General features: G+C 36.0%; 2 protein-coding genes across 2 annotated transcripts; one reads left to right on the top strand and one right to left on the bottom strand.

Annotated features, from left to right (window-relative positions):
• The first annotated feature begins 2,443 nt into the window (after positions 1 to 2,443).
• Positions 2,444 to 9,784, top strand: LOC143584825 (pentatricopeptide repeat-containing protein At3g47530-like). The gene is made up of 2 exons (XM_077066777.1): positions 2,444 to 3,019; positions 8,583 to 9,784. The coding sequence occupies exons 1-2, from the start codon at positions 2,484 to 2,486 to the stop codon at positions 9,733 to 9,735; spliced, it is 1,689 nt and encodes a 562-aa protein (XP_076922892.1). The 5' UTR covers positions 2,444 to 2,483; the 3' UTR covers positions 9,736 to 9,784.
• A 13-nt stretch (positions 9,785 to 9,797) lies between these two features.
• LOC143584826 (malate dehydrogenase, chloroplastic-like) lies at positions 9,798 to 12,827 on the bottom strand. Its single transcript, XM_077066778.1, has 2 exons — positions 12,686 to 12,827; positions 9,798 to 11,193 (listed from the first exon to the last, which is right to left on the bottom strand). The coding sequence occupies exon 2, from the start codon at positions 11,178 to 11,180 to the stop codon at positions 9,957 to 9,959; it is 1,224 nt and encodes a 407-aa protein (XP_076922893.1). The 5' UTR covers positions 11,181 to 11,193; positions 12,686 to 12,827; the 3' UTR covers positions 9,798 to 9,956.
• Positions 12,828 to 20,312: the final 7,485 nt, after the last annotated feature.

The raw sequence follows: 20,312 nt of genomic DNA, 5'->3' as shown, positions 1-20,312 counted from the left end.
ATAACAGTTTGATCTACAGCAGAATTTTTTGAGCACAAGTTTTTGCGGTGGTAGAAAGAATACCATGCCGCGTCTGGACTTCAAACAATTTAGCTTTAACCATGTTAATGGTCCCACATTATTGGTTGATAGAGAATCAAAGTGGATTTTCCAATAAATTACGAAATCCACTGCCTTGATCCACTTGGCTACATCCGCCCCTCTACTATTATCTAGTATCTAGTATTACTATATTTTTAAATTAACATAAAAAAAATAGATTCTTTCTAATAAAGAAACCCAGAGCAATAGCATGATGAACCAAAAAGTCTCCAGGACCTATTGTTAAGAATAGTGAATTACTATTCTCATTAACAGCATTTAACCAACCTGGCAACCATATGCTTCGACCCGGCAATTTATATGTGTTGGAACTATTTACTTACTTTTGAAGAATATTTAAATATTTTTTTTTAAAATTACAACAGAAAATGAATAACCATAACTATTAAAGTGTGTAATGGGTTTTGGCAATCGGATTAAATAAAATGTTAATTAAATAAAAAAGGTAAGATATGGGATTTTTTTAAGGGAAAATTCCCAAAATAGTCCATTTATAGAATGTGGTTCCAAATTTGTCCCCTCAAATTCAAGTTTACAACTTTGTCCCTTTGGTATCTCGTCGCCGGCGACATGTTAGCGAACACCGACGATGTGTTAACATAACAAAGGGTTGACAATGCGTTATGTTGCTATAACATAGGGTAGCGGCGATGCGTTAATGTTTAAAGCGGGGGTTCCACGATGGGTTAGTTGATAACGCATCGATGCTACCCTATGTTAGCAACATAAACGCATCGTCAACCCTATGTTATGCCAACAAGTCGCCGGCAATGCGTTTATGTTGCTAACATAATATAGGGTTGACGATGCGTTTATGTTGCTAACATAGGGTAGCAGCGATGCGCTATCAACTAACGCATCGTGGAACCCCTGCTTTAAACATTAATGCATCGCTGCTACCCTATGTTAGCAACATAACACATTGTGAACCCTATGTTATGTTAACACATCGTCGGTGTTCGCTAACATGTCGTCGGCGACGAGATGCCAAAGGGACAAAGTTAAAAACTTGAATTTTAGAGGACAAACTTGGAACCACATTTTATAAATGGGCTATTTTAGGAATTTTTTCTTTTTCTTAATAGCTTTACATAAATCAAGTATGATTTTGACTTTGGAGGGCACTGTGGTGGTTTCCTTGGAAATAACCACCATATATTGATGGGGAAATCCCAAAATGTTGATTCTAAACATTTTTATCAAGGATGATTTGTTCTTGACCAACCAATATTCCTTGAATATCCATCAAAAATATTGTCACCTTCATAATTTTTTTTTTGTCAGACGACTTTCTAATCAACCAACAAGTCATCACCACATGTCAGTATTTATGGGCAGACCCAACGGTGTATCTTAAGAAAAGGAAGGTAGCGACGCTATTGTCTGCAAGTTGTCTCTATTGGAATCAATGTCTCCGTCGTAGACTAATATATCGTGAAATGTTTTAAAATCAAACCAATTTGTGAAGAATTTTTGAAAAACAAATTTAATTGAACACATTTCGGAGAACGGTTTAAAGTAAAATATAAGAAGGGAACTACTTTATAAAAGAGAGCACAATGCTATAACAATGCGGACGACTTTATAAAATATAGACTACTATTTAAAGAAGGAACGACTTTATAAAACTAATAAGATGGGAAACGTTCAATTTATCATGGACATTTTAGAAATTTTTGTTGGTCAACAAATAAGAATAACCGTTTCAGAGATTTTCTCTATTTTTATTCTATGTTGCATATTTGGAAATTTATAATAAGAGAAAGCGATACAATTTTTATTTTTTAGACCTTAGTGTCACATACAAAATATTTGAAGATTGAGATGCTTGAATTATGTTGAAATGTTTGGGTTTGTTGGCCCGCCCCGAGCTTCATCGGGCACGACCTCAGCGGGAAAGAAGGTGTGCATTCCTAGTTGTGCTTGCACGACGAACGCATCGCTGGTTACGAGCTGTTGCAGCTCGCCTGATGAGTCCAAGACATGACAAAACTAGTAAACTCTGGTCATGAGCATGAGCGGACCAATTGGCTGACCTTCGGATTCTGTTTCCAACAAAATTAATCCATTTTCAATTTGAAAGATGATTAAGGTATAAAACAGACGGTTAATAATTCAAATTTTACGTAACGTAACATTTAGGGGGTGTTTGGGATTGCTTATTTTCACCAACTTATTAACTTTTTGAAAAGTAATAAGGTGTTTGGAATTGATTATATTGTGAGATAAAAAGTTACATAAGTTACAATGTTGTAACTTATTAACTTAATGAAAAGTTATAAGGAGTTAGAATAAGAAATCCCTAACACCCCCTGGCCCGTATCAGTATTGCAGTTTGCCAGTCTTGTTTCCGGCCACCACCACCGCCAACGCCGTGAACAATGTACACACAAACCCAAACCCACCTGGAATCATTAATATCCTTCATCAAATCCACCACCCAAACAACTCAACTCCTTCAAATCCACGCACACCTTCTTCGCACATCACTCATTCACCACCCAACATACTCCGTCCCATTTCTCAACCGCATGACCAGAGCTTATGCAATCAGCAATCATCCCAAAAGAGGGTTTTTTGTCTACAGGGATATGATGCGCCAAATGGGTTTTAATTTTAATAATAATAATAATAATAATAATAATAATAATAATAATAATATACGCCCAAATCCTCAATCTTGTTCCTTTGTTATCAAATCTTGTATACGAAATTGTTCGGTTTATGGTGGGGAACAGATTCACGGGAGGGTTTTGAGAGATGGGTATTGTTCGGATACTCGTTTAATGACGACTTTGATCGAGTTTTATTCGGGTTGTGGGAAGGGTGAGGATGCACACCAGGTGTTTGATGAAATGCCGCAAAGAGATACGGTTGCGTGGAATGTGTTGGTTTCGTGTTATATGAGGAATGGTAGGTGTAACATCCCGAAATTTCCAAAATGATATTAATTATATTACTTAATAATAGAGGGAAAGTTTACTCGGGTTATCGAGAAATAAATAAATAGAGTAGGAGTTGGTATGGGTCGGGCTAGTGTTGGGTAATGGATATGGGTTATGGACTTGGGTTATGAAAGAAGGAAGGAGAGTCCATGGGCTTAAGCCCATGATCCCTAAATATAAATACCATTAACCACCATTTAATCCTCATTTCCATACACACACACCCAAAACACACACAACCCGAACCAAGATCCGAAGGCGAAAAACCGAGCTTGTTGGTGCTGGAACGTCGTGACGGACCAAAACAACCTCAAGGCTTAACCGGGTTCGTATTTCGACTCGTTTAAGGTACGTTTATAGTTAGAAATCGTTCGTATAGGTTCGGTTTGATTTGAGAAATGATAGATCTGAGTTTGTATGGTAAAAACGAATCCAACAAAGCTAATCTTACTGAAAATGGTTATGATTTGATGGGTTAATCGATTGATAAAAAGAACTCGTAACCTATATGCCTAAATCGCACCCTTTAAACATCGATGTTAGGTCGATTTGATGGTTGGGGTTTGTAGGCGCTGGTCAGACGATCCCGTGGGTACCTAAATCGAGATATTTGGTTAAAAAACGAAGGTGATTAAGGGATTTAAGAACGAACAGTAGCTGCAGACGACAACTTCGCCTGCAAGCTAAGTTCTTCGCCTGATGAACTTCGCCTGCAAGCTAAGTTCGCCTGATGACAACTTCGCCTAAAGCCAAGTTCGCCTGATGACAACTTCGCCTAAAGCCAAGTTCGCCTGATGACAACTTCGCCTGATGACAACTTCGCCTAAAGCCAAGTTCGCCTGATGACAACTTCGCCTAAAGCTAAGTTCGCCTAAGGTTTAACTTCGCCTAAAGTCAAGTTCGATTAGAGAATAGATTAAAACGATAAGTAAAAGTAAGCTAATACTAGGCCACCAGATTAGATCAGGCGAGTATTGATACGTGTAACTTATACAGTCAGCCGAGCTCAGTTAAAGAAGGGATTTACAACTATCAGAGGAAGAAGCAGAGTTCAGGTGAGTTTCTAGCCCCATTCCTTGTTATGTTTTCGGGGCTGTGTGCATACTCGATGTGTTGTTAATACATTTATCATAAGTGATAAGTGTATGCCATATGTGATATATGTGATGGATATGAATGATTGCCTGTCGGTACGCGAACGATCTTCGGATATTGCGCGTACTGTCAGGTTAAAAATAAAGGTACGAATATTATATATCGAAGATGTATGAATATTACAAATGAATACTTATCGGGGCGTGAACGATCTTCGGATATTGCACGTAACGACAAGGGGTATGGTTGTTAAATGAAGGATGTAAAGAACGCCTAGAATGTTTTTATGCTATGATGTAATTATTGTATATGTGAAGTATGTGTATACAGGTACACGAATGGTATGTGAGTTCTACGTTCGACATAGTAAGTTAGGATGGCAAATCCCTCTAACTTCTGTTGGACATAGACTTGGCAGGTGATGGCGTAGTTAAGGACTGCGTGCCTTATACGTGATGTAGATGATAGATGTAAACGTAGATAGAGACGGCAGGCCTTATACGTGTTATAGGAGATAGACGCCAACGTAGATAAGGACGGCGGATCTTATACGTAACGTAGATAAGGACCGCGGACCTTATACGTAATATAGGTAGGCGTCAGCACAGGAAAGGACTGTGGACCTTATACGTGCTTTAGCATGGGGGAGGACTGCGGACCTCGTACGTGCTATGAATTAGGTTGCAACATAGGGAAGGATCGTGGACCTTGTACGTGTTGTGGATGTATGATGGTATAGGGAAGGATCGCGGACCTTGTACGTACCATGAATGGTGAACATAGGTAAGGACGGCAGACCTTTTACGTGTTCACGATCGTGAGTACAGGTATAGACGGCGGACTATGAACGTACTCTCGGTAGACTGAGGTTAGTGATTGTAGATATGTATGTATGTATGGTAGCAAGTATGTATGTAGAACAGAAGGGTAACTAGTGAAGTATGGATATGTATCTTCGGATATGTATGTATGTGTTGTATTGTATGGCGTACGATTAACTAGAACTCACTCAGCGTAGCTGACTTTTAGTATGCACGCAGGTGAGTAGGATGAGGCAGCTCGCTTGAGAGGACACGTGGCACTGAATAAGAGGTTGGCATCGGAAGACTCAAGACGTTTAAGTTAATGTTTGTTAATTTTGAAAGACAAAATGATGTTTTAAAACAAGACGTGTTTTGTTATGAAAGGTTTTATGAAAGTTTTTATATTCCGCGAATGTTTTAATTAACTCTGATATTTAGAACTGCGTTTATGAGTAAATCCAACGCTAAAGTAGGGCTACCGGTGTCGGGGCCTTACAAGTTGGTATCAGAGCATAAGTTCGAGAGATTTAAGCATCCTACATGCTTAGACTCGAACAGAGAATGAGATTTAAAATGAGAAAGAAAGAAGATGCCAGTTCAAGATAGCCATGTGTCACTCAAGCAAGCTCAGTAAAGGTAAAGTGTATGGTAAATGGTGTATGTTAATGTTGGCTTATTTGCTAAATGAAGAATGAGTGCAGGTTAGGAATAGGAATAATTGATTGTTTGATTTGACTAACTGCTTAAGTAGAACCAGCACAAAGAGACTCATAAAGGGAAGTGTATAGGACACGGAATGCAACGTGATCAGCTAGTCACAGCTGGCCACTGTTATTACCTGTTAGCCTTGCTATCCTTGTACTAAATAGTTCCTTGAGTGATGATGTTTGTGTTTTCCCTTTTTGAATACTAATGGCTGGAGCAAGAAGGTTTGTTGGTAAGGGAGGTCACACTGGACGTCCTCTTGGAATACGCGTTGTCCGAGAACCTTCTGAAGAACTAGTTACTACCACGAAAAAGGAGAAAAGTGAAACTTTGCAAGGACCAAGCAGCAATGAAGGGTATCATCTGGATCATGTTGCTCAATTTGCCATTTCTTACGCTGTAGCTGCTGCAGAGAAGAAATTTTGTACTGACAAGTCTGCCGAAAACCATGCAAGGGCCACTGAAAAGGCAGGAGAAGACGGTAAGAAAGGTGATGATGATAAGGGAGGAGCGAAAGGAACCAAAAGATCTGTAGATGTCGTGGAGTATGCTGGGAAAAAGATACCAAAGGTTGCGGGGAGGGAAACATGCAAAGTGTGCGGGAAGATGCACCTAGGAGAATGCAAGGCTGGTCCAAATCAGTGCTACCGATGTGGGAAGAAGGGACACATAACTCGTGATTGCACCGAGGACCAGAAATGTTATAGGTGTGGTAAGTCGGGTCACTTAGCTAGAGATTGTGGGGGAGCAATAACGGTGGAGGAAAAGAAGGAAAAGAAATGGGCTACCTCTGCTAAGCGGTCTGGCGAGATGGTGACAACAACTGATGAGAGGAAGGCCAAGGTTGGGAACAAGGATGCATGTAAGACATGTGGGCGAGTGCACCACGGAGAATGCAGGACTGGGACAAACAGGTGCTATCGGTGTGGAAAGAGTGGGCATTACTCCCGAGAATGCCCTGATCGTCCAAAGTGTATCAAATGCGGAAAAGCTGACCACATGGCTAGGGATTGCAAGGAATCAGGGGCGGGAGGTGCGAAAGGATAAAGACTTGGGGAAACTGCAGAGAGGAACACCTGATGAAGGAATAATTGCTCATGCAATGGTTTTATTAAGTTACTTTTGCTTAAGGACTTGTTTTGTGTTAAGGTTTAAAACTTATGTTTATCAGTGACGTGTAATATATTGAGTTTGGTTATGAATGATTATTATGCTATGATGAAAGGTTGTTTTAGACAATAGTGTTAAAAGTACTAATCGAAGCCTTGGAAGGATGAGATGAGTCTTGGTACATCGAGGGTCTCATGGACGAGCTACCTTAAATAGCTAAAACACATGACCACCATTCGATGACTACAAGTCAGGAGTAAGAAGGATAACTCAGAAAGCAAAGACGATTCAATAAAGTGTGTAAATATAAGAAGTTTTCCTTTTATAGGGAATAAGTTAGGTTTCGGGGACGAAACCTCTTTAAGGAGGGAAGACTTGTAACATCCCGAAATTTCCAAAATGATATTAATTATATTACTTAATAATAGAGGGAAAGTTTACTCGGGTTATCGGGAAATAAATAAATAGAGTAGGAGTTGGTATGGGTCGGGCTAGTGTTGGGTAATGGATATGGGTTATGAAAGAAGGAAGGAGAGTCCATGGGCTTAAGCCCATGATCCCTAAATATAAATACCATTAACCACCATTTAATCCTCATTTCCATACACACACACCCAAAACACACACAACCCGAACCAAGATCCGAAGGCGAAAAACCGAGCTTGTTGGTGCTGGAACGTCGTGACGGACCAAAACAACATCAAGGCTTAACCGGGTTCGTAGTTCGACTCGTTCAAGGTACGTTTATAGTTAGAAATCGTTCGTATAGGTTCGGTTTGATTTGAGAAATGATAGATCTGAGTTTGTATAGTAAAAACGAATCCAACAAAGCTAATCTTACTGAAAATGGTTATGATTTGATGGGTTAATCGATTGATAAAAAGAACCCGTAACCTATATGCCTAAATCGCACCCTTTAAACATCGATGTTAGGTCGATTTGATGGTTGGGGTTTGTAGGCGCTGGTCAGACGATCCCGTGGGTACCTAAATCGAGATATTTGGTTAAGAAACGAAGGTGATTAAGGGATTTAAGAACGAACAGTAGCTGCAGACGACAACTTCGCCTGCAGGCTAAGTTCGCCTGATGAACTTCGCCTGATGACAACTTCGCCTAAAGCCAAGTTCGCCTGATGACAACTTCGCCTAAAGCCAAGTTCGCCTGATGACAACTTCGCCTAAAGCCAAGTTCGCCTGATGACAACTTCGCCTGATGACAACTTCGCCTAAAGCCAAGTTCGCCTGATGACAATTTCGCCTAAAGCTAAGTTCACCTAAGGTTTAACTTCGCCTAAAGTCAAGTTCGATTAGAGAATAGATTAAAACGATAAGTAAAAGTAAGCTAATACTAGGCCACCAGATTAGATCAGGCGAGTATTGATACGTGTAACTTATACAGTCAGCCGAGCTCAGTTAAAGAAGGGATTTACAACTATCAGAGGAAGAAGCAGAGTTCAGGTGAGTTTCTAGCCCCATTCCTTGTTATGTTTTCGCCTAAAGCAGAGTTCAGGTTAAAGAAGGGAACTCACTCAGCGTAGCTGACTTTTAGTATGCACGCAGGTGAGTAGGATGAGGCAGCTCGCTTGAGAGGACACGTGGCACTGAATAAGAAGCTGGCATCGGAAGACTCAAGACGTTTAAGTTAATGTTCGTTAAATTTGAAAGACAAAATGATGTTTTAAGACAAGACGTGTTTTGTTATGAAATGTTTTATGAAAGTTTTTATATTCCGCGAATGTTTTAATTAACTCTGATATTTAGAACTGCGTTTATGAGTAAATCCAACGCTAAAGTAGGGTACCGGTGTCGGGGCCTTACAGTAGGACGCGGGATGCGTTGGAGGTGTTTGATAAGATGTGGAGTGGGGAGTGTGGGTGTGAGCCGGATGATGTTACGTGTTTGATGGTTTTGCAGGCGTGTGGGAACTTGTGTGCGTTTGAGTTTGGTGAACGGGTCCATCGGTATGTTAAGGATCGTGGTTATGGACGGGCTCTTAACGTGTGTAATTCGCTTGTGGCGATGTATTCGAAGTGTGGACAGTTGGACAAAGCTTATGAAGTGTTTCAACAAATCCCAAACAAGGATATTGTTTCTTGGACTTCAATGATCTCGGGTTTTGCTAGTAACGGGCGAGGAAGAGAAGCAATTAATGTTTTTAGAGAAATGAATAGAATGGGTGTCTCACCGGATGAGCAAACGTTCACAGCGTTGCTTTCTGGTTGTAGTCATTCGGGGTTGCTAGATGAAGGAAGGTTGGTGTTTGATCGTATGCAAAGAGAGTTTGGTATGGTGCCTAATATCCACTACTACGGGTGTATGGTCGATCTCATGGGTCGTGTGGGGTTGGTTGAAGACGCGTATGATCTTATAATTTCCATGAAATGTAAACCGGATGCGACAATATGGAGAACTTTGCTCGGGGCGTGCAAAGTGCACGGTAATCTTGAACTTGGAGAACGAGTGATTGAACATTTAATCGAGCTCAAGGCTCAAGAAGCAGGCGATTACATCCTGCTTTTGAACATGTACTCGTCCGCTGGCAATTGTGAGAAAGTAATAGAAACAAGGAAACTGATGAAAGAGAAAGGAATCCAAACGACCCCGAGTGCTAGTACAATCGAAGTAAAACGGGAAATACATGAGTTCAAAGTCGATGATACTTCACACTCCCGGATCACTGAAATTTATGAGATGCTGGATGAGATAGAGAAACAACTGAAGATTGGTGGCTATGAAGCTGAAATAACCGATACCAGGTTATCGTATCACAGTGAGAAACTGGCAATGGCGTTCGGAGTTCTAGCAACCCCACCTGGGACAAAGTTAAGAGTGGCTAAGGACTTGCGAATATGCAACGACTGCCATAATTTTGCGAAGGCGCTTTCACGAGTTTATAATAGAGAGGTTATTATAAGAGACCGTACACGCTTTCATCATTTTAGGGGAGGTCAATGTTCATGTAATGATTTCTGGTAAAAATATTGGATGTTACAGTAACAACATATGTTTTTGACTCGTTTTTGCATGCGATATTATGCTTTTATTATGCGATGAACAAAATTATGCAATACTAGCGACTAGTAACCACAAAGTTTTAAAACTTGCTACAAAAACTTAGAACTGGAGATAAATGTTTTGACATCGGGCCGCGACTTTGTTATTAACTCGCTAGAATTGCTTCTATGTTACATTCCACTTCATGCGGTCACAGCTTGCTTATTTGCGAAGGCTACACCTTTCTCTATGCTTGCCTTAAGCTCGGATTTAAGAGCTTCCAAAGCTTTTTCCTCATATTCAGTCAGCCCCTGAAGATCAGAAGAGATCACAGCCTCAACACCTTGTTTCCCGAGCTTAATTCTTGATGCAAAAAACGGGAGTTCAGTGAGTTCTGACTGCAGAAAAGAACACTCATAAACATCACTATCTCCATCAAGTGCACGAAGAGACGACTCCACAAATCGTGCAGCAGCATACGCCATTGACAATGTTGCAGACCCTGCACCGGCTTTGGCCTCAACCACCTCGGTTCCAGCATTTTGGATTCTTACGGTGAGCACCTGCACTTCTTCATCAGTAAAGGTGACTGAAGGTTTGGTTTTTGACAGCAAGGGTAGAATGGTAATTCCAGCATGGCCTCCGATAACCGGGACGTCAACATCAATGAGTTTCAGATTCTTCTTTTGAGCAACAAACGTGTTGGCTCGGACCACGTCAAGAGTTGTGACACCGAAAAGCTTCTTCGGGTTGTATACACCTTTCTGTTTCAACACCTCAGCAGCAATCGGTACTGTTGAGTTGACCGGGTTGCTGATGATGTGAATAAACGCATCAGGGCAGTTATCAGCTACAGCTTCGACTAATGTTTTCACAATACCGGCATTAATGTTGAAAAGATCATCACGGGTCATACCGGGCTTCCTTGGAACACCGGCAGGAATGACCACCACATCCACATCTTTTAAACAGTTGGATAACTCATCATTTCCTGTAAAATCCTTAACCCGAGATGGAGTGTTGCAGTGGCTGAGATCAGCTGCAACTCCTTTCACGTTAGCTATATCGTACAAGTGGAGATCTGAGACCAAAGGTGACATTTTTACTAACAGAGATAGCGGTTGACCAATGCCGCCAGCAGCTCCAAGAACCGCCACCTTGAATGAAGCCTGAACTTGAAAGGCGTTTTGGTTCTGATTTTGGGCTCTTTGGGTGAAAGATTGTTGAAGAACTGTGGTTCTTTCGTTGCCCAAGAATGATGATTTGGAGGCATTGTTTGACGGAACTGCCTTGAGGCCATTGAAAGTCGTCAGATGGTTTCGCGAGTTGAACTTCATTCCATAGGCTTTTGATTGTGAAACCGAGCTAGCTTTGGAACCATAGGTGATCGATCCAATCGAAAAGGCACTTGCTGAACTGGCTGCCATCTTGTACCGTGAACTCTGAATAATACATAAGTAGCTCATCAGTCATCAACAAGTAATCATGATGACAAATTGCATTGAAAAACACCTTGAATCCAAATCTAAACAGTAGGACAACACTTTCAATTCAGCTTTATTTATTATTTTAGTTCATAGATTCAGCATCAGCAAGTAAAAATTCTATGAGCAGCACATGCTATTTGAGTCATCTGATGACACGTATGCCTTCAAAACTAAAAAATTGAATAATATATAACAGCAGAAGCATCTGTATAGCCAATAGAAGCACAAAATATCAAAAACAGCACATGCTAAACATTTGTTTTAGTTCTAGTTTTGTAACTCAAATCCATGCACATCAAGCTTTCTTCCAGTTAATAGTTATCACTCTGCCATGATCATATAGCTAATGATGATGTAAAATTTCAAAAACAGTACTAGACAGGAGTGTAAACGAGCCAAGCTACTCGATATTGGCTCGAAAAAAACTCAAAATCAATCCAAGCTTAAAGAAGCTCGAGCCTAATAATAAGCTTGTTCAAGGCCAAGCTCAAGCTTTTCACTAATCTAGTTCGAGCCGCCTACCAAGCCTAAACGAGCCTACTATTTAAATGGCTTTTATTTAATACATATTTATATAATTATTATCGTATATAAAATTAAGATATAAATAACTAAATAATATATATGTTTTATAAATAGTTATAAATATAGAGTTAGGTTAATGTACAATAATTCTTAACGCACAAAAACGTACGTGAATTACGCTCAAGCCAAAAACAAAACGCTCAAAGCCAAAATGCAAAAAACGCTCAAGAAAATCATACTACGCTCAAAACAGGTTTCGTGAAGAAGGGTAAAAAATTGATCGATTAACGATCCAAAACTGTTTATTTCGGTGAACCAATGATTAATTGGATACGTATTGACGATTTCAAAATCTTGTGATGTGATTTCATGGATCGATTTCATGAATATAAGTATTGTATTATATTTTTTCTCTATAATTATAAATATATATGTAATAATTAATAAATAGAAAATAGCTTAAACAATTACTCACGAGCTGATTTCGAGCTTTCTTAAGTCAAACGAGCTCGGCTCGGCTTGGTTTGGCTTGGCTTGGCTTGGCTTATTTACACCCCTAAGGTCTACGACCTCCAAATTGCATACGAACATACACTAATTCAAAATTCTGAATCTCTATCTAAACACACGATTCAGATCGATTGAAACAAAATTTAACACAAGCAGTGTCACACTGTCACAATTACGCGTAATTATTATGTCAATAGTTTCATATTGATATTGAGATTGATAATCAATCGAAAATGAATTACATAGCAAAAACGCATATTCTCAAATTCACACATAACCTAACCAGAGAGAATCAAACTTCATATTATTACAAGCATTAAATCGAAAACACGTAAGCTAGAGAGAATTTGTAGATCTGTAAGTAAATTGAGGAGATAATAGATACAGAAAGCGTGTACGTATATATGTACCTGTGTGTGTGTGTTGAAAATAGCTGAAGATCGGAAAGATGTATTGTATGTGTGTGACGGCGAGTGGGCTGGGCTGGAGGGTTTAACTTAAGTAGTGAGGGTCATAGGTAGGGATGATTGTCTGTTGTGAGTGTCCAGGGAGATACGGTGTGGACGACTCATGTGTTTTGTTTTCTCCGCCCTTGAGCCTCGAACAAATCTAAGGCTAGCGTCTGGAACTTTCAGAACCTCTTAGGCTTGTTACGATATCAGAAGCTTAATTGTATTCATAAACGTTTGATAACGTTTTTGTTTTATGTTATTCATCAAAGGGGGTGTTTGAGATTTCTTATTTAAGGCATAAAGTTACAATGTTGTAACTTATACCTTATCCACTTATAAAACCTAACTTTCTCAAACACCTTATAATTTATAACCCATAAATTATAAGCTATAAGAAGCTAAAATAAGTAATTTCAAACACCAAACACCCTCAAAGGTTCCTAATGTTTTGTTATTGAGTTCTAATCTTATCATATACGTTTAACTAAACTTATTAGCTATAAAACAAAAATATTTATGAGTATCATGTGATTGCTTTTTAAATGAATTAACATATGGGACTATGAATGTTAGAAAATATAAATAAGACAATACAAACTTGGTAGCTGAAATAAACCGTTGGCACAAACATAAAGTTTTGTTCAGTTGGGTGTTAATTAACCCAGGGGCGAACCTAGCTTAAGAGGAGGGTAGCCTTCGCTACCCTTCAGTGTTTCGGCGGTAGTGTAAAAAAAATAAATTTGGTCGGTTTTCGTGTTTCGTTATCCCTGAAAATAAATAGCGTTACCCATATGTATTTTAAGTGCATCCAATTTAATACTTAAACCCAACGAAAACCCACATAAATTATAAAGCCTAAGCCAAAAAACCCAGTAACCCAAATAATTCTTTTAACAAAATAAAAAATAAAAATACAGGATATTGTGAACACAGCACACGGTGCCTCTCTGGACTCTGCTCACCACATACCACCATTTCACCACGGCTGCCGCCACAAGCCACCTCCTGACCTCACCAGGCCACTCCACCTTCGACCTCTCCTTCTTTCTGGTAAGATTTCTTGTATTTAGGGATTTAAGGTTATGTTTAAATTGGAATTAATTTGGGATTTATGGTTTATGTTTAAATTGGAATTGATTAGGTATTTTTAGGGTTATGTTTAAATTGAAATTAATTAGGGCTTTAGCCTTTAGGTTTATGTGTACTTTGGAATTGATATTAGGTTTTTGGTTCAAATTTTGTTTATGAAACTTTGAAGATGAGTAAACGATCTCTTATTAGCAACATTTTTGAACGTCAAAGAAAAGAAAACGATGACATTGGTTAATTATCAAGTTTAAATATTCCAACTTCAAGTTCAAATATGGTTGATATTGTATGAAATATGGAAAAAAAATTCGTTAACATTGTATAAAATATGGAAAAAAAATATTTTTGTTTTGTTAACATTGTTTGAAATATGGAAAAAAAATTGAGCGCTACCCATATGTTTCAAGTCTAGATCTACCGCTGCATTATTCGTTCACGTGTCTGATAGTAGTTTAGTGGAGTTGATCGTGTAGCCCTACTTTATACTTGCATATACACATTTATAGAACTTCTTTTCAACAATTTGACACCTTTTTTAATACTACCTCCGTCCCAATTTAAATGTCCTAGTTTGACATTTTCGGTCTTTCTTGTTTAACTTTGACCGATAATATTTTTGTTTGTGTTACATAATACTTGATGTAAAATATATGAATGGATTGGATTTTAAATGTATTTTACATTGATATAATTTTCATCAAGTATTATATGACACGAACAAAAATATTTACAGTCAAAGTTGCAAAAGAAAGACTTAAAAAGTCAAATTAAAATATTTAAATTGGGACAGAGGGAATACTTAACTAGAAGTAATTGACTAAATGTTTTTGTCACTTTGTGAACCAAGTGGTGTAGCCTTGTAGGTTGTTGAAGGGTGGACAAATTTTATTAATTTCCAATCAGGTGCTCCAAAGGCTGTTTCCATTAATTGATTTATATAACGCGTCTCACCGACCTCCTACACTTTTAATGTGTATATTTATATTACACGTTTGTTTTCTTCTTTTCCAATTTTAAGTGTATGGGTATACCGTATACCACATCGTTTATTTGTGGAGACGAAACTTATACTATGGGCATACGATATACCGTATGCCACTTGAGCATCCAATACCACATTTTTTATTTATATTTGCATGACTCGTTTAACATTGTTAGCAAATAATAAATATATTATTAGCGTAATAAGATATTAAGATGAAAGTTAACAAAAAGTACCATCCGAAATATATTTAACGAACAATTTGTAACTACCTTAAAAGAAAAAATTATAAAATTTTTGAATAAAAATCCATAACATCTTTAAAATAACAAAACTATAGTATTTCTATGAACGAGAAGTATGACACGCTAACCCGTTTTTCATGGTCAATTAAACATGTTATGCTTGTCATAAACGGATTAGATGACTTAAACTAGTTTAGATACAAATCTAAACATGTCGCTACAAGTGTAATTCTTTTGTTAAGCTAATTACATCACTCATTATACCGCACAAAATATCATCAAATTATCTAAGTGAATTTTAGCCAGGTTTTTAATTAGATAATGATACAACACATAATTTTTTTTTCTATTGAAACAAAGTTTCGTGACATCATTATTATTGTTCAATACAAGCACCACACAAGAAGGCGATACAAACAATCTTTTTATGTATACATTGGTTTATATGGCGAGCCTTGATTGATAAACGCTTCAATAGTACAACACCAATGAGTTCCAAAATGGCGGAAAATATCAAGACAAATTCATTCTTTTGGGCAAATAACAGTGCGGACATGGTTTAACTAGATTGGGTAAGAATTGTGATGGTGTAACTTTTCTACTTCTCTAAAGATAACAATTTATACATTTTTGCTCTAGCTTCTTCCAAGCTTATTAGTAATAAAACATGTCAACTTCGTAAAAGAAACCATTAACTATTAACTAAATCTCTCAACAAAGATATTGTCTAATCTATAACTATTATTGTAACCTTTAACCGTCTCTTTGAACTAACGATAAGCCGCCTTTCTTGAAGCCAAGGACTCAGGGGCATAGCATGTTGTGGGCCCACGGATAAACACAGTTGTAAAGTGTTTTGGAGCTAGAATAAATTGTAGTCCCTTTTTGATATAGCGGTGGTTTAGAAAATCTAGTGTCCAATTTTAAAGCCCATTCACCAACTTAGCCCATCAAAAGCCCAAAAGTAATGATTTACATTCCAGAATGGCCATAATTCCAAAAGCCCGCCTTTCACATTAACACACTCAACTGTGGAGCTCTCATCTCATCACTAACATTAAGCCTAAAACACGTTGATAATTTAAGTGGTGGAGCATTTACTTATGATTCAATGATCTATTCTGTCCACGACCGATGTAGGATTTGCCTAGGATGTTACATTTTTCTTTATAATTAAAAAGAAAGCTTCTATTTAAGGATAAAATTGACAAGGAAAAAAGGAGTTAAAAATGTTTAGACTATTATATTTAACTCGGTTTTTCTATGAACTATCAACCCGTTTAACCAATAGTAATGTGTGCATGGTTCAACATTTTTACATCGTATTTTTATTCGATTTAACGATCCTAAGAGAATGTGCTTGACTTTTTTACATAAGCTTTTGAAATATTATCAACGTTCTATAACATGGGTTTACATAGAAGATTTGGTCTTATATAAACTTTTGAATAAGTTAACTTTTCCACAGTTTAGCGCGTAAACTGTGTTTACATTTAACGGCCCGGTCGCCCCGAACAAATCGTAAATACAAGTTTTAAGTAAAATTAAATAATGAACTATATCATGTTGACCAACAATATGTCTAAAAACTATAAACTAATTATCTACTTTTTTATTATAACCAACATTATACTTTGTATATATTTAAACATGTTAGAATTGAAGATTTTGTAATTATTTATGACTAATAAATATATCAAGACTAAAAAGTGATCATTTACTTTATTGTTTTGACTTTTGACCAATAATGTATTTTCTATATGCGTAGTTCCATTTATATTTACGTTTTTTTCCAATTCATTTTGATATTGTTAATATTTCTTCTATAAATATTTGTGTTTTTTCCAATAATAAAGTCATAAACATACAATTTAATGGAATTACGGTGGATATTGGTAAAATCTGTCATAATATTACATATAATGTTGGTAATCGAATTACACATTATAATTTGCACATATAACTATATAAGTATGGTATTAATCTTGGTCATCTTTCATCATAACTCTCTTTATTTCTTTCTATTCACAAGCCTGTCACCATGGTCAAGCTCATCGACTCACGTTTCGTCATCTTTTATATATGCTTTCTTACTTTACTCATTGGTAACGAGGGTATGTTCTAATCATCAACTTTTTTTTTTTATTTTATATACATGTATTTCTTATTAACACACATAATATTATTTTAAATTTCATAGGTCAAACAAGTGAGATTGATAGTGTTTTAAAGGCTGGAATTAAAGGAAGTCCATGGTGCGCCATGCGTTGTTGGGAAATGATTGTCGATGGAAAACATCAGTATTGTTGTTGCCGTGATAGACATTGGTGCAACGAGACTGCAGAGCATTGTCAAGAAAGATGTAATAAGCGTGCAAAATGTCATGGTTGTTAAACAAAATGGTAATTGGATATTATAATGATATTAATTATTATAAGTCAATGATAAAATAAAGTGATTCTCTTTGGTAGTTTGGTTTAGGCTCTTGCAATAACTATAAGGCTACTTCAATCTATATTAACGTTTTTCAAACCGAACATGTAACGTCACAAGGAGCCATCCAAAGCTTCCTTGTTATTCGCATATGCTACATTAGTGTCACATTAGCATTTTCTCAAAATTTTCTCATTCATTCCCATTTATGACGAGACCGTGTTCCACTTTTTCCCATTCTACCCATTTTAATTTATTTTTAAAATACAAAAATATATTACATATTTGACTTCATATTTTAAAAAGGTAGTTAATATAAAAATTATAAAAATACAAAAAAAAATTAAAATATTCTATTAGTTAAAATAAGAAAACCATTTATTTAATTGATGCTCCAAATGCTTAATAGATCCGATCGAAGGCTATTGTAGACTATCTGTGAACATAAATGTGTTAGAATATTGTCTTCCACTGGTTTCCGCTTGGAGGATCCTCTACATGGTAGGGGGATATCACGACATCATCACTCTCCAAATCAATTCTTTAAAACTCCGAACACCTACAGTCATAAAAGCAATCAAATTAATCGTGTTCGCTAGATATAAAGAACTAAAACACACTTTATTTAAACATTAAAACACGTTCTTTAACTCACTCATCACATTCCACTAACCACATTTCACATTGCATTTCACAAAAAAAATACTAGTTCTAAGATCTGAAATCATCCCATGCCTACGTGACACTCTTACATTTCACATTTCATCCTTATCACGATAGATAGCCTCGACCTTCTGCCTATGGTATAAGGAACCTGTAGCAAGAGAGCTCTAATAAGATGATCATGGCAACCTAGTAGTTTTATATATCTGACTATATTATTATTAGTGTGAGCCCACGAGTCACCTTAGGTATTTAGAATATAGATTTCATTCAATAAACATTACAATATATAGAGAGCTCGATACTAAGACCCTAAATACTATATTCCAATAAGAGGATGATGCTAAGAGTTTCTCTCAACGACCTAAGGATTACGTTATCTGCTAACCTTCCTACAATTCAATAACCTAATGAAATCAACTACCTCACTGAGGTACTCAAATAGTACACATGATTTGATTCAACGATTAAGTTTTTTTTTTATAAAAAAGACAAAAATTAGCTTGATGGGAAAGATTTAAGTCTTAAAAAAATAATAAAAGAATTACTGAAAGACATCATAACACAAAATAAAAAACAAAAAAAATATAAAAGAAATTAATTGTTTCCCCCGACTTCCTCATTCAAAAAAAAAAAGACACACACTGTTGAGGACAAAAAGATCATTACGTTCTTTTTATTTATCATTGTTTTTTTTATTTTCATCATATATTGTGTTTTTTTTCTTTTTCATTGTGTCTTTTTACTTGATATTATGCTATATTACTCAACATTGTGTTATAATTTTTCACGACATTGTGTTATATTTTGCGATTTATTGTGTCTTTTTTTATCTATCATTGTGTTTTTTATTTATTTTCGTTATTGTGTCTTTTTTCTTCGATATTATGTTTTTTTTTGTCATATTTTAACGAAAAAGAGGGGTGAAATATTTTATTTTTTTCTTTACTTTTTTTTGTTTTTTATTTATATTAATTTGAGTCATGATTTTTTTTTGTTATTTCTCTCAAAATGTTTAAAGCCACAAAATCTTTTTCACACTTTTTGGTTTTATATTCCTATTTTAACCTTTTCCTTTGACTCAATTCACAGCTTTTATGTCTATAACTTTTAAATGTTACATATTTGAGCTGTGTGATTTTCATTTTATTATCTGTAGTCAAATATTAATATACTAGTTTTCATACCATATATTACGGGATTGTTTTATATTATTTGTTTCTAATATTTATTTACTTTTTGAATTTTTATTATTTTATTGTATGAAAGTTAATAATATATTTATGGTTTGATTATAATTTTTTTATAAATAAATGAGATGTTATAACCCAGTTTAAAAGTTATATGAGTATGATGAGACCCAAGACCCGTTTAATTTTTTTTATTATAAAATTGGTTTTTGAATTATAAATAATATATATCTTTTTTTAAATAAATCATATATTAATTTTTAGTATATTCCTACTTTATAGGATTTTTATATCAAATATTTGGTGAGATTAATTTTTAATTTAATAAGATGTTATAACTCGTTTAAGAAAAATCTGGGTTTGATGAGACCCATATCCGTGAATTCGGGTCAAATGCATGAGAAACCTTTATTTAAAAATCAAGCAAATCTAATGACTCTAAAAATGGGGAGGGGGGATAGCGACCACATCGCGACACGTAAGATTTTTATGATTTCGTTTATATATATTATAGATGTTAAAAATATATTATTATATAAAATGACTATTTTACTACTCATTAAAAAACAAAATATTGAAAAAAAAGAAGAAAATACAAAACCCTCTCCACAATTGTCCATACAGCCTTGTAATCTCCATCACCATCTCCTCTATTTATTAACTAGTTTTATCCCCCGTATTACGGGGGTTGTTTTATATTGTTTGTTTTAATATTTATTTATTTTTTGAATTTATATTTTTTATTGTATGAAAGTTAATAATATACTTATGGTTTGATGCTAAATTGTTTCACAAATAAATGAGATGTTATAACCCGGTTTAAAAGCTATATGGTTTTGATGAGACCCAAGACCCGTTTATTTTTTTTACTATAAAATTGGTTTTTTAATTATAAATAATATTTATAAAAGTTAATAATATACTTATGGTTTGATGAGACCCAAGACCCGTTTATTTTTTTTACAATCAAATTGGTTTTTTAA

This window comes from Bidens hawaiensis, unplaced genomic scaffold (genome assembly GCF_021521415.1).
Source record: "Bidens hawaiensis isolate Kalapana, Puna unplaced genomic scaffold, B.hawaiensis_p1.1 tig00033472_1, whole genome shotgun sequence".
Taxonomy (NCBI): Eukaryota; Viridiplantae; Streptophyta; class Magnoliopsida; order Asterales; family Asteraceae; genus Bidens; species Bidens hawaiensis.
This window is presented reverse-complemented; position numbering and strand designations above follow the sequence as displayed.

Excerpts from the sequence above, each read along its gene's own strand:
- LOC143584825 (XM_077066777.1), top strand. The coding sequence starts at position 2,484 with ATGTACACACAAACCCAAACCCACCTGGAATCATTAATATCCTTCATC. Across the intron at positions 3,020-8,582 it reads TGTTATATGAGGAATGGTAG|GACGCGGGATGCGTTGGAGG; the intron begins GTGTAACATCCC and ends GCCTTACAGTAG.
- LOC143584826 (XM_077066778.1), bottom strand. The coding sequence starts at position 11,180 with ATGGCAGCCAGTTCAGCAAGTGCCTTTTCGATTGGATCGATCACCTAT.